Consider the following 15,180-nt stretch of genomic DNA (forward strand, 5'->3'; position numbering starts at 1 on the left):
CTGCTTGCAGCAGAACAATGTTTAGGTTTCTTAAAGAGAAGCAAAGCTTAAAAGAGTTTGATGGCAGGTTCACTCTATTACTTACTGCATGGGGGAAATACGCGAAGCCAAATGCTGCTTACCCTCTCTCCAGGTGCCTGTACCCATTCACGAAGCAAACTTTCAGAAATGTGAAAGACTGTGCGTATGAAAGGTGAATGCATCTGTGTGATAGATTTTGCTGTCTTCCCTCCCTGATAACCATTCACTCCAGGGGCCGTGTCTTGGGGCTCCGGAGACAAGCTTTCAGGCAAGGCCATATCCAGCGCAGTGCAAACTGTCAGGATTCCTCTTTTCCTGATAACTGTTTGCTCTGGAGTCTGTATTTTATAACTCCAGCAGCAAACTTTCAGGCGAGGCCTTATGACCATATGCAGAGCAGACTTTCAGGAGACAAGATTCTCAGAAAATAAAAAATGTAATGGAGTAGAATAGCAGAAGGGCTGGCTCAAGGCTCTGGTACCTGGACCTGGTACCTGTGCAGAGGTCCGCCCAAGCATAGAAAACTAAAAACTTTCATGTGTTTACAGACCATTCACACCAAGATTCAGTCCAATAGCAAAATTTCACCACCAGATACTTTTGCTCCCCATTGGAACCCTTTTTCCTGACTCCATGTGGGCCTCTGTTCTGTTCAGTTGTAGACATTGGTTTTGGTCCATACCCTTGAAGGTGCCGTTTTGTCTGGATAAATCCTTTCTTCTCAGTGAAGTGCAAAAATAGGCCCTGCTTCGCAGATGTCTGTGATGTCTCTGTGTTAGCCTTGGATCGTTGTTTTCCCAGTCAGTTCAATTTTTCCCAGCAAAATGCAAGCTAGACTTTATCTTGCAGGCGTTTAGTGTAGTCTACAGTTGCTTTTGGTAAATACGAGCTTAAAATTTTAGCAAATCTAGTCTACTAAGTAACATGAATCAAAGAGTATATTAAAAATCATACAACCCTATATCTCTAAATAATCCATTACATTTGGTGTGCATCTACTTAGGCTAAATTATTAATATTGAACTTAAATTGGGCTCATCCACTGACCTGTGAGTAGTAAAACCATTGCCATACAGCTCACTTATTTAGCAGGGAGAGCTCAAAGTGGGCTCATCCAGGCTGTCGTATTTATAGAATGAAGTGGTTCACTCATAGTCAAATTGCATATAGTAGGAAAAGTCTTCACGAGGCTCCATGCACCCACAAGCTACTGGCATTCAATGTGCTGTTCTGCTTCCCTGTGGGTCTCCTGGAAGGAGTTCTTGGCCTGGCTGCGGCTCAGGCCTTTCCCTCCTCTGGAGCCTGGACCAAACTGCTGATGGGGTGGGAGGGGGGAGAGGAGGGAGGGGTCGAGTGTATCCGCCACAATAAGATCTACAGTATTTCCTTTGTATGGTACAGTGCTGTGGGATGGTGAAGCTTGCTGTTGCACTGGGATGTATTATAACGGAATGATGGATTATAATGGATATATGTAATAGAACAGGGCAGTGAATGCATAAGAGTTGAAAGGGAAGAAGAGAGGTAGAGGTTTTTTACTAGAGGAAGATTGTGTCCAAAGCCATTACCAGTCCCCAATGTCTGTTCAATATAGAAGATCTTATTCAATTTGCAGATGATACCATATTGAGGATGCAGCTCACAGGCTCAAAGGTGTGGCTGCTGTTCAGAAGGACCCAGACAGGGTCCTTATGAAATCCAGCAAGGTGAAATGCCTGGGAAAGAGAAATTGCTGGCAGACATACAGGCTGGGGCCTGATGGGTTTGGGAGCAGCTCTGCTGAAAAGGAACTGTGGGTCCTGGTGGACAGGAAGCTGAACATGAGCCAGTTGTGTACTCTGGCATTAAACACAGCCAACAGTGTCCTGGGCTGCACTAACAGCCTGAACATTGAGAGAAGTGATAATCTTCCTTTATATGTCCCTAATTAGTCCACATCCAGAATACAGGCATCACATTTTGAGTCCACCAAGTAAAAGAAAGACATGGATAAACTGGCGCAAGTTCTCTGACTATGGGAGCTAGAACACATGCCCTGTGAGTAGATGCTGAGGGAGGTGAGCTCGTTCAGCCTGGAGAAGAGGCAGCTTTGGGAGGACCTTGCAATACACACAAGGAGGTTATCCAGAAGACAGAGCCAGGCCCTTCACAGTGGTGCCTGGTGGGGTAGACAGGAGAAAACAGAAAGGACTTGAAAAGAAAGTTTCAGGCAGGGAATAAGGACAATTTTTGTTGCTATAAGGACAGTCAGGCAGTGGAGTAGTTTGTGATGTTGTGCAGTCTCTGTCCTTGGAGTTTTTCAAGACTCAACTGGGCCACGCCTTGAACAGCCTGGTCTGACCCCAGGGCTAGCCCTCCTTTGAGCCAGAGACTGGAGTAGAGACCTGCTGAGGTCCCTAGCAGCCTGAGTAGCTCTTTCATTCTGAGCTAGGACAAAACTTGGAGCCAAACCTTAACTTGTTTTTCCCTTATTTTTTGGTATGTGGTTATAAGCAAATTTTTCAGCCTCTTTAGCAATTCAGTTTCCTGTCTATAAAACAGAGTTAACACTACTTGTCTACCTCAGTGGTATTTCAAGATAAGATATGTGAAAGGCTGTGATATTTTGGATGCTTTGGTATAGACAACTAAACAGGTAGGCCTTTAAAGTCTGCCTGAGAAGCCAATAGAGAGGTACTGTGTATCTTCACAAGCACTAACTGTGTAGTCTTGGGAAGCTGTTTTCTGTAGGTTCACTTTCATGAAACTCCACCATATATATTTTCTCTTTGTGCTGCTGAGGAAGTTGATCACCTTAAAAGGTAGTCAGCTGCAAAATGTGTTAGTGTTAGCAACGGCTCTGACAGCAGGCTCTGCATAGGCTTCTGCCAATTATGGTAACATTTGTCATATTTTCCCAGTTAATATTTTTCTTCCTGCTATGGTGGTTGTTTCTGTGGGATTCTCGACAGAGGGGAAGCAGACTTAGCTGCCTTCACATCAGGAGCACTGAGCCTGGACCTACCCTGTGCATCAAATGTACAGCTAATTGATGGATAAACTGAGAAGTCTTCCCCCCTCCAACTTTCAGCTTTTGTGATCTTTAGTGAGAGATTTGTAAAGCTGTTGTATAATTTTCTCACATAAATAAGGAATTGTCCTCTTTTAAAAAGAAAAAAAAAATCAGTTGGAAGAGCTACTGAAAATGACTCGAACTTTGTGGCATTTCAACTTAATAGTCTTTGAGATAGCATTAGAATAGGCAGGGGTGGATACACAGAAGTTTTAAGGAATCTTGGGAGCTTCTGTAACAACTTTTTAAATAGTTTCTTCTTTTTCTTCTCCTTCCCCACCTGCCTTTTCTTCTACAGGAAATAAAGAAGGACATGAAGAAAGAAAATACTGCCAACAAACCACCAGAGAAGCCTATAAATGAAGTTTCCAATGGAAGCCCTTTACTGTTGTCTGAGACAATTATTAGAACCAACAAAAAAGGTATAGTATATGGAAGCTTAAATGCAGATTAAAATCAGATCTTTAAAGGAAAAAAAGGTAAACCTTCCTTGCTTCTAGAAATAAAGCTAGAATCTATTTAACTGTAAAGGCATAGCAGGAATTTAAAAAAAAATCTTATTGTCCTCTTAGACTGGCATACGGATGCATGTATTATGTCTAATATTTCCACATTGATTTGCACAGACATCCTTTTCTTCTTAAAGAAATCCTTCCTAGATACATTTAATTAAGCAAAGCCGTATGAAGAGATTACTAATGCTTATTAAAGTAGGGAACTGACAGCTTGCATATATGGAGGTTTTTGTACAATGATGTCAATCCACATTCACATATTCATGTTCTATCTGGGACAGAGCTGATTACTGACAGAGAACTTTGGAGGGGGAAAAAAAAAAAAAAGAAAAAAAAAGTGGAAAACATAAAGCTTAACACATTAGTTTCCTGGGAAGAGTCTATCACCGTCTTCTGTTTCAGACTGGAATGTGTACTCTTCATGTCTGGCTTGATTCCCAATGCAGATTCCTGTGTATGGTTTTGAGCTGCTAAAATGAAAGCCTCCAGATATTCTGTCTCTTTCCCTAGCTCCAAGTCCTGCTCTCAGAAATATCAGAACAAAACAAAAAACTGGCAATAAAAAAGCTGGATTTTTCTTTATGTTATGTTTGTGCTCCTGTTTGTTTTATGGGAGGGCAGTTGGCTATATGCAAGAGATGGGCTGTATTTTTTCCTGGAGAATTCACTGACCAATTTCTTGCTTACTGCCTTATACAGAATAATCTGCTGTCATTAATCATTGCTGTAATGTAATTTCCATTTTGGCACGTCTTCTATACTAAGACCATGCATATGGAAATTTCCTCTTCTGTACTATCAGCGAATATTGGATTTGAGCTGGCAGTCTGACTAGAGGTCTTAAACCTAAGGTTTGCAAAACGTATGACTTCCTTTGAAATGTGAGGGGGAGTAACATCCACTGCTTTTGCAAGGAGTGATGTCCTCTGAAAGAAAAAAATTGGAAATAAATCTCAGAAGGCTTTGTCTTTTGAGTTGGCAATGTCATCTTGAATCTGGAGACACGTCCAACATTTCTGCTTTGGGTCATAGGTTTTTCAAGCAACAGCAGAATTAAATTACCAAGAATTATTCTTTTTCATGGCTGCTATACAGTACCATATGACTAGTTGGGAAATTCTCTAGGGACCAAGCCTGTTCCATATTGCTTCAGCGGCTATTTGGAGAAGGCTGTGGCAGATGCAGAGATTCGGTTCAGTCACAAGGGGATAATGGTCCAAATATGATCCTTAGAGCACAGGCTTTCTCCTCCTCTTTCTTCCCTCTGGCTCAGAAGCTTTAAAGCATTCAGAAGATAAAGGAAGTTCTCTTTTTCTGACTGTAGCTGGAGAACACAAAACTTCATATTTATTGAAATGAGTGAAACAAAGACTGTCACAAAGATCGGTAGCTGGAGGAAGAGGTTAGTAGATTTCATATTAGGATGTTATTGCATTGGATTTCATTGGTGGGGATGGCAGGTCTCATGGCTACCCCTACATTGTGTCAAGGTTAGTAAACTTGTCATTTTGGCTGCTTCTCTGTGACTGTTACCATTGCTGCAGAGCAAGCAGCTGCAGCTTGCTGTACTGTAGCAGTACAGCTAAGAATGCACAGAGCAGAGCAAGGCCAAGAGCACCTTCCCTCTCTTTTTTTTTTTTTTAATGGGGTCAGTTTGAGCATGGTGCCAAAGTGGCCTTGTTTAAGTTAGGACAGCTAAGCAAGTAGTTACTGTTGTGTTCAGTAATAGAGTCTTCTAAGATCTAGGTAGTGTATCTCCTTGTGAAAAGTCTTGCAATATTTTACTGAAGAGGGACCCCTATAATGCTACAGGGATTATTTTCTTCAAGTGTTCTTGTGCTGTGGTTATTAAGCCCTACCTCCATCTGTTTACTGATCACAGAATGTGACCTAACCTGAAAGAAGGTTGGTTTTTTTTTTCCTCCTTGTTCAGAAATGAGGTAGGATGCATCTAAAGGTCTTTCGCCACTCTTCAGCTGTGAAAACAGTAGGCAGTATTATTTATTTGCTTGGGCAATATAATCTTGCTGCTTGGAACTTCAGAGCAGATCCAGTGACGTGGGAGTGAAGCATTCTGTGCTGGTGTATTGTTTCTGTTACCAAGATGATGATAAGTGCTTTCCTACTTCTGTGGTGTTATGTTGCGTAGTTTTACTACTTAACTTGGTTGGCCTAATTTAAGTGGCAGCACTTTAGCAGGCACTTACATTTTGAGCAGAAGAATCTTGGCCTCTTATGTTTTTGGCTTGTGGAGAGTTTTTCCTTGAGGAATATTGACGAGTGTCCAACAGTGGTATTAAAGGAAAATAGCTAAACTATTCGTAAGAAACATCTAAGTTGTTAAGAGGAAAAGAATGGATTTCTGAATAAAAAAGGTATTCCAGATCCAACTTTATATCTTCTTTGTACATGCTAATTATTTCTAAGCACTGTGTTGAAATTAAGTTTCTTATAATAAAATCAGTGTAAAATTGAAACACCTCTTCTAAGGGTTTATTTCATCAACAAAATAATGGACATCATTTCTTTGGATTACAGATGTAATCTAGGGACAATTTAAAGCTGGTGTAACACCACTGGTAGTAGCCTATCTGTGTTAGTGCTTTCATTACATACTGAAGGTTGTAAATTATTGTGGTATTATTAGTTTTAGTTCACCATCTGTGAATCATTCAGGTTTTCGTTAGAAAGACCAGGAGAAGATGGAAGGATTTGATTTTATCTGCTTTTCATTTGGGGCAGTAAAACCAGAACATTTCTCATCCTTTAATGTTCCTTACTGACCACAAGTACTAGGGACCCAATGGAAACATACAGTAGAAATTACTTGTGGTGGACTTAATTTAGGAAACTCTGTGCTTGGCCTTGATGTATTTGTGAGAGTTAATATTTGTAGGTATTTCCTCTCTTTACAGGGTTCTAAGTTTGATGTAGGAGTTAGGGCTACACCTAAAGAAATAATGGCTTTATTTTCTAGGTCTCCCATGGAGTTGCTGTACAACTTTTGTTAAATTGCTTAAAATCTGTTGGCCAAATTACCACACTTTAATTTCCAAGGTCAGGTATCATAATATGTATTAATTTTTCAGATAGGCAGAGCCTTTTTCTGATTTATTGCAGTGGCATATCCAAAATAATTCCCAACTTCAAGGTATTTCAGGTGTCTCTGCCTCAGGCTGCCTATTGGCAAAACATGGGTTATACCTGCCTCGTAAAGTTGTTGAGACCTGTTATAACCAAGCATGGTAGCGATGCCAGTTAACATCTAGGAAACAGAGCATTTTAATATATAGTAGCATTCCAGTGAGTGCATGCTTCATGTGGTCGGCTTGCATGTCCTTTGTCAGAACCTTCGAGGGGATTATTCTTCGTACAGTTCATAAGCCAAGAAAATCCTTTCCTCGCCAGGTGTGGGTCTTTCAGTATATCTCTTCACTTCTCCAGAATTTTTGATTGGTATATAGAGCTATTGTTCTAAAACTCCTGCAAAGCTGACTTAAAAACAAACCTTTGTGCTATTTAGTATTGGCATTTTTGCACCCTACTAATAACAGGTTGTGAAAGCCTTTTCTTCCCTGAGAACATTTTCAGAGTGTTTGAAAAAAGCAAAATTATGGCTATTGTTACTATTATTTAATAAGGTAAGAAAATTACAGTCAGGTCTTGAAACAGGAAAACATTGAAAGATGTCTTTTCTTTATTGAATGCTTTTCCAACATGTTGGTATTCCATCTTTTCTAAGTAACTTTTCAAATCTAAAAACAGATCCAAAGTTGTGCAACTATTTCAGATCTGTCATAAATTCAGTATGATCTTCATCAAGGTATAAAGGGACATCATGAAAACTTAGTTTAACTGTTAAATGGCTTATTTTAGGATAGTTTTGTTCTGATTTTTGAGCATCCTATTTTTGAGTATCCTATTGATTGCACTGTTTCCTGTATCTGGGAATATGAGCCCACTTGCTTAGGCCAAATCGCAAAACTGGAGTTGACAGGCTGTATTTTCTAAGTAAACTAACAGTTGTTATACAAGTAAACATATTTAAGGAAAAGATATATTGCCTTGCCAGATGTATTTGTTTTATATAAACTGTAAATGCATTCTGCATTGAGGTTATCCAAGCCAGCAAATCTGGAACAGCTCATGTTCTTAATCAGAGCCAAACACTGAAAGCAAGGAAATGGTTTTTTCTAGCTCTCTTGAGAATTATATATTATACCTTATACCCTACACTTAAAGGATAAAGAGAATTTGCATCATATCCTAAAAGGGAGAATTTTGTGAAAGTAGATTTGATAATATAATAGGTTTATTTTATTAATGAAAACCAAGTCTGTTGTGTACAAAACTGAGATCTAGATCTATCTTTGTAAACGGAGAAATGGTAAAAGTATTTTACAAGAAAAGTGCTTGATCATTTGGTTCACTAGTTTTACGATTACTTGCATACAAAAAGACACCCTTTCTACGAAAAAGACAAGCTCATGGTGACTCAGCATATCAGTGTGTCAACTGAGTTTTATATTAAGTAACGTAGGAAAGCTATTATTCTGGTCATATTTTTCTACAGAAAGGCAAACCTCAAAATTTCCTTAATAGAATCTTTTATTACTAAACCCTAGTGCGAACAACTGCCTTTGTTGTGTGCCAGTCGTGTTTGATGAGGTATCTGACCCTCAGTACACTCAGCTTTGCTTTTCCTCTCAAACACAGGAAGTTTGAAGGTATTAACCTGCTTTTTGGTTGGGTAATCTTTCTACTGTTTATATTTTCAGGCTGGCTCCACAGACAGTCTTTGGTGTTCCCTTGCAAGTACTGCCAACTTCAGAGAAATCATAGCTAGCATAAAAAAATCCTTTTCATTTTTAAGATCAGCTAATTAGTGTATAATCAGTATACAGTTTACATAAATATGCACAAGAACATACTTCTCGGGCTATTAAGGTTAAAATATGCATACAACATATGACACAAACCCAAAATGAGACATAAAAAACTAATGGCACAGGGAACTCAAATTCAGCAAAATATTTATTCTTTGAGTTTGAATACCATATCTGCATACATATACTGAAGTAGTGCCTCAGATAATACACATTTCCTTTAGAAGTGCTGTTTCTTGAAAACAAATACTTGGATAATTTTTACCCTCAGGTAAGCTACACTGCACTGAAAGGCACTGCTTTCAGTTCAGAGGCAGGAAAAGCCACCAGTCTGTGCTGGGCATGTGGGTGGCAGCCAGAAAGAGACTTGGGATGGGTGTGTGGTGTGTGGGATCTGTAGTGGTTTAACAAGTTTTTTCTGGAGGCAGGCGAGAAAGACTCTGTTCCATGCTAGAGGAAAGATCTCTACTTGATAAAGTTCCCATTTGATTATTCCAAACAATATATTATGTTATACATGCAATGTGTAGAGGATACATGGAAAAAACATAATTCTCTCTAGTGTTTCAGTTTCATGATTCCTTTCTTCTGATGAAAAAATAATTCTCAATAGTGAAAGTAAGGGGAAACTTAATGTGCATGGAATAAAGCTAATCTCGGAGCTGACTAGTAAGCTGCTCTCAGATGAGGGGTAGTTGTCTAATGTGTGAACATCCTTCGTTGCATCGTGGGGCCATGCTTTTGGATCCAATATTCTTTTTGTAGAAATGCATTTATGTAGTAAGTGAAATAATAAAACAGTGAAATTTAAAATTATTGCATTATCTGTCACAGGACATAAAATCAGTTCTTCTGGGGTTTCTCTTGTAATCGTAACTACACTGTGAAATCTGCCTAAAATGGGCTTATTATGTGGAACAAGAATGCAGAGATAGGTGTTACCACTGTTCTAAATTTGAGATTAATCTGTTGACCATTGACATGTAAAAGATGTTAATGCTGTCTTGGTAACAGTGGAATGGGTGCTTACTCATTCTCTTCAAGCAGATCTTGTTTATAAGTCCTGTTATAATAATGACTTAATAAATTTAAAATCTAAACTGTTTTTCTGTGTTATAGTAATTTGCTGCTCAGGTTTACAGTTAAGGTTTTATTATCCCAGTTCGAAGAGCTTATCCCAGTGAGATAATTTATTTTCCTGACATTTACTGTGCAGTGCCCCCCATCTTCTTTTTATCCTATGTGCCTGCCCTTTCTTTTTAATTAATCCTTCCTGGTACTCTGCAAAATGCACAAATGCTGAGCCCTTATGTAGCTTCTGCAATTTTGCATACTTATCCATCTCCATTTTGGGATCCTAGTATCACAAGGCTCTGTGCAGGAGCAGCCTGTAGAAGTTGGTTGTAAAAATCCCTCATGGTTTGAATTGAAGTTCTAAGGTAATTCTATCCGCTGGGCATCTTCGGTTTGTGTTATATGTTATGTGTGGTGTTATATGTTTAGCTCAAGGAATCCCATTTATGGACCATGCTGTAAAAACACTGAACAAAAATACAGCCAGTGCATCAGGGAGCTAACTATATATACGCATCTGTGTGTGTGTGTGTATATATGTGTGTATATATATAAAAAAACAGATTATGTATATATATATATATATATATATATAAATATATATGTGTGTATATATATATAAAACAGATAACTAAAAAAAAGAAGAATAAAAGGGAAGATACATTATTGGGATGATTGCTAGCAGTCTCTTTTCAGGTTTCTTGCAGACAGAGAACACTGGTTTTAAAGAAAGATTTAAATCTGGATCTGCATTTGGAAATTGGGATGGCAGTATGGAGATAATTGTGACAACATTGGGTTTAAAATTTAACAGGCTGCTGGATGCTGATACACAGGACAGAGAAGAGGCAGAAGTTGACTCTTTCATATAGAATCTGAAGAGACGAGGGAGAGGGGTCAGTGATGGGCATTCTGTGCAGCTTGCAGATGAAACAGAGGGAGGTAGTTATGGATGCAAATGAGATCGTGAGTTAGTTTTGTTGGTTGATCTTTTTAAAGGTAGATCCAGAAGTATATTTGTATCAATGAGAAAGCAGAGATAAGTGAATTTTTAAGGAAGAGAGCAAAAGGGAACAGGTCAAGTAATGGAATAGGGCTACAGGGACAGCTGAAACAATAAGGAAAAGAACATCTTTTTACAAGTAGCTTATGGAAATATGTAAAAAATGCTGCACTAGAATGAACAGTCAGTGGAATTGCGTCTTCTCTTTCGTGAACATTTACAAATTTTTGTTTAATCAGTTAAAGGAGTTTTTCCTTTCTAAAAACTTTGCAATATGTTTTACAAGCCTAAAGTATGAAATGAAGTCAGATGTATCTTCTAACACTTGTACGAGAATTTGCTGATTCACTTTTTTGACAGTGTATGATAATTGTCCAAAAGGTACTAGTCAAGAACAAATGTGTTGTTAAACTCAGGTGCAAGATATTCCTCTATTAGTGGTTATATTCAAATATCCTTTAACACAAGCCCAAACCAATAAAATAATACTAAATGCTGGGTCTATTTTTGTTCAGGTGACAACAGCAATGAGTTTGAAACTTCCTCTTTTCTTAAAACTAAGTTTCTCCATCGTAAAAGAGATGCTTTCTTTTTTCACAAGGTTCTGCAGAGAACTGTCTCCATGCTGCCAGCAGTTCCCCCCTTCTCATTGCTGTAGGTTATGTCCCTTGTCACCTAGTGAGGCCCAGATGCCTTTGAGGTCTGTCCCTGACCTTCTGCCTCCTGACTGTAGCTGTGTCTGTCTCCTTTAGCCTTTTATCGAGGTGGTATGGGATTTGCAAAAACAGCACAGCTAACAATTAGCAGACTAACCTTTCTCCTATGTCCCCTCTCACAGCTTTCTGTGATTAAGGAATGGCAGAAGATGAGCAGGGTGGCACATCTGAAACCGAGCCTTGAAGCAAATCACTGGGGTCACTGTACATTTCTCAGTTTCTAGGTTGGGGTATCTCCGTCTCATATCTGGCAGCTGTGACAGGAGAAAGTCAGACTTCCTCTTCTGTGGTAGAGACAATGAAAGCAAAGGAGCAACACAAGGATACTGTTATGGAATATAAAACTGGAAATGAAAATTTGGGGTCAAGAGAGTATACTTTGACTGTGCAAGGTAATATCTTTTCCATGAGCTCCGAAACTTTGCCAGTGTACTTTTATCTGGGTCAAGAATGCTTTTCTGGTAGTTCCTGGAGTTAATCTTGATGAATTTGTAACAGCTAAGTTAAATGTGCCCATCTAAGTGTGCTCTTACACTGACAGGCACATTCTTAGTTCAGTGCTGCTCTACTGTTGCTTGCTGGGATGGTGCTATGCTGCCTTTATGGGGACAGGGAACTGGCATGAGCCTTCCCTGTGGGACTGCAATCAGGGCTGTGCGGATGTTCACGTCTTTTCCCCCATGGCCTGCAGGCACTGATAAGAGCCAGCCATGCTATGGTAAGCTATGGCAGCAATCAGTGTACTGAGGCAGTTGGAGGTTCCGGCTCCTGTGATAGGGAGAATCTTTGAATGGTTTCTGGGGTTGTAGATGAGAAGCAGTGCCTGTCAACAGCTCCCTAGGATCTCCTCCAAATTGCAGTGTCATGTGACATGAAGACCCAAATAATGATCTGTCTGAGAATTAGTTCTTAACCAAGCAAGCACTACTGTGTAGAGAAGATTTTTGCATATATGTGACAGTTTAATGTAAACATATGCATTTGTACTTTTTTGGGTGATTTTATTTTTTAAAAACAGCTCCATACTTGTGCTCTCTGCATTGGGACAGAGCAACTTGTTTTGCTGCTTTTGAATCCCTTCAGTGGAGGAAACTTTTTTACTTTAGTCTACTTGGACCAGAAGGAAACTACAATCATTACTCAAGAGCTTCCTCTTCTGATGGAATGATATTTACAAACCCAAGTTGGGGTAAACTTCTGCATGCAGTGGCAAGAATATACACAGCAAAAATGAACCGTTGCTGCTGGTAGAAAGGGTCATCACCATATTGGTGGTTTAGGAAAGCTGAGCAGAGAGTTCTGTACAAGTATGCAGTGGGAGGGACCTCTATGAAACAGCTGCCAGTCTGGGGTTTGGTTAGGAGGGTGTCTGAGGGGTGGGAGCAGACATAACTCTGAATGCACTTTGCACAGGATTTTTTCACCTGTTCTCTTGTGCTGCTCCCTTTCCCATGTGCTAATATGCAACACCTAGAGTGCTTCAAGCAAAGCTTTGCTGTTGGCTGCAAGTGACAAGAAACTATGTGAAACTATTGTCCATAAGGCACGTTGTTTGTGCCTTATCTGTGATAGATTCTGTTATACATTTTACTTTGAAGAACTGATCCAGGCTTTAAAAACTTTATTCTGATAAAGTGACATGCCTGGAATGAACTTGATATTGCATTCATTTTAATTATTTTTCACATGCAGCGTGAAATACTTAATTCATCTGGTTAAAAGCCCCTAAAGTTAAGTTTACTTTGCTGTAACTATATCTGAAAAACACATAGAGGTATCAGGCAGTGCTGATACTGCATGGCTTGGATTATTCTGAGTAGAAGGCATTATTAGCTATGTTTGCTTTCAGTTTTCAGATTCCTATATTATGAAGGTGCAGTGACTTGACTGACAAGATACTATGCCTGCAAAAGTGTAATTCTTGTTTCCAATGTCATGACATTTCCTAAGTTTTATTCACTGAATACTTCATGCATGTTTTATCTTATGTTAGAATCTCCTCCCTTACAGTCTACTCCACCATTATCAAGGTGCTCACAGCATGTAAAGTTTTGCTGTTGTTAGTGGTGTGTTATGATGTATTGTACTGTTTATCTTTGGTTTTTTATGGTTATCTCACTGCTTTCTGATGCTGTTTCACAGGTAAGATGCACCAGTAGTTTGCAGTAGTTCTTCATCTTTCTGCATGTGCTTTTCAATTATAAACACGTTTGTGCCTCTTTTTTGCTTGGTGTTAATCTGTAATATCATTCTCTTTAAAAATTCAAAGCATGTTGCTGCTGATGGTAAGACGGTTGTGCTTGACAAGAGAGTGAAATGTGGAAGTGCTGACAAGTGGCTGATTGCAAATTCTTGGCCCCAAGCACAAGATTGCAATATGAAAGATTATTATTATCTGTCACACAGCAAGAACCATTATTTCCTAATTTCAGCGCCGACTTTATTTAGCAACTGAAGCGGAGGCTGGGCAGAGGCCCTCATGGTGAGAAGTAGCTCCCTGCAGATGCCCAAATTAGCTGAGAATGAGTTGTGAAGTCAGAGAGAGCATAGTGCCACTAACATGGTCCTCTGCCTTGGCTGCATCGCCCCAGTGAAGCCCCTTGTGGTTTTAGCTGTTACTATAGCATCTGCTGTGGCTGTATCTTCATAAATCTGCCACTTTGCTCCATAGAATATTCCAGAGAGCACTGGCAATGCAAGAACCCCAGGCCACTTGTGGCAGCCCAGCGTACATCTGCTTCCTCCCAGAAACACTTGGCTGCTCCTCAATCTGTTTCTGATACTGTTTTCTCTAGGGACTAGATTTTATCAGCTTTGTTACCTGTACAGTGCTCAGCCTGGTACTTTATTCATTACTCTGATCTCTTGAGTCACCTACAATAGTAGATGACAGGGATAACACTGTGTTTAATGATCAGACAGGGTACAGTAGCATCCCAGCCTTCCAGTAGCTTGAATTTAAACCATTGTATACATTTAAGCAACTCTTTTTTACACTAGGTCATGTTGATTATCATCCTCTGTCATGCATTCATTGGAGATATTTCAATGGTAAAATAACCAATTAAAGTACCCTCACACAAGCTTCAGTCATTCACCAGATATTCCATTCATTTTAAGTAACTTTAAATGCTGTATATTTGCATTTCCTTAGTTCATCTAGTACCATATGTATCCTTGTGTAGACTTATGTTAGACTCCTGACAGATTCCAGATGTCCTTGATCTTTATAGTCTGGTATCTAGTTCTGCAGAAGTTGCAAGATGCAACATCAGCCATTATTGCTTCATTTTGCAACTACAATCATAAGACTTCTTATTTTTTAAGGCCTCGGAATTCTCTGCTAGACTGCTGACTCAGCATTACGTTATCCTAAATTACATGGGTCATGGTTAATTCTGGGAATTCATAAGAGGTCAGGAAGTGTCCAGGAAATTATTTAAATGAAAAAAAAGCTCCAGTGACCTAAGGAAAACCAAAAGATTCACTCACATGCCTGGCAGCTGTTGAGCAAATAGAGTAGCGGAAAATAAATCTTGAAAGGGTAGCCTGAGGCTGTAGTTTCAGAAACATGTTAAGCTAGCAGTGGCAGCAAAAAAAGAGCCATCTTTTCCTGTTTTCTTCTTCCTGCGTTCTGATACAGACGTTTGGCTGCATGGTGAGTCGGATGAGGAGAATGATCAGGGTGAGCATTAAACTAGCAAGAAAAGTCCAGAGGTTGTTTTTAATAGCAGGTCAGTTCACTGTCTATCTCCTCATGCCGCCAAGCAAGCGCTTGATGTGACAGGACAGCAAGGAGTGTCGCAGGAGCTGGGAGAAGCAGAGGGAACAGCAGTGCTGCCTTTTATTTGGTTGCAGATGAAAATAGTTCTAAAAGCACTGTGAGAGAGTGATGGTTTGTCAAACTTTGGAA

At 39.5% G+C, this 15,180-nt stretch overlaps 1 protein-coding gene across 7 annotated transcripts in view; it reads left to right on the top strand.

Moving 5' to 3' along the window:
- The window catches only part of SH3KBP1 (SH3 domain containing kinase binding protein 1), a 229,127-nt gene that overhangs the window by 80,929 nt on the left and 133,018 nt on the right, over positions 1-15,180 (top strand). For 5 of the 7 annotated variants that reach the window (XM_071812459.1, XM_065858188.2, XM_071812475.1 and 2 more), the window contains one exon: positions 3,372-3,495. In XM_071812459.1, coding sequence (XP_071668560.1) covers positions 3,372-3,495 — 124 coding nt within the window. Of the gene's footprint in view, positions 1-2,968; positions 3,040-3,371; positions 3,496-11,549; positions 11,660-15,180 lie in introns of those variants that run through there. The other 2 variants (XM_071812487.1, XM_071812493.1) reach the window with 2 other exon arrangements.

Source organism: Patagioenas fasciata, chromosome 1 (assembly GCF_037038585.1).
Source record: "Patagioenas fasciata isolate bPatFas1 chromosome 1, bPatFas1.hap1, whole genome shotgun sequence".
In the NCBI taxonomy this organism is placed as follows: domain Eukaryota; kingdom Metazoa; phylum Chordata; class Aves; order Columbiformes; family Columbidae; genus Patagioenas; species Patagioenas fasciata.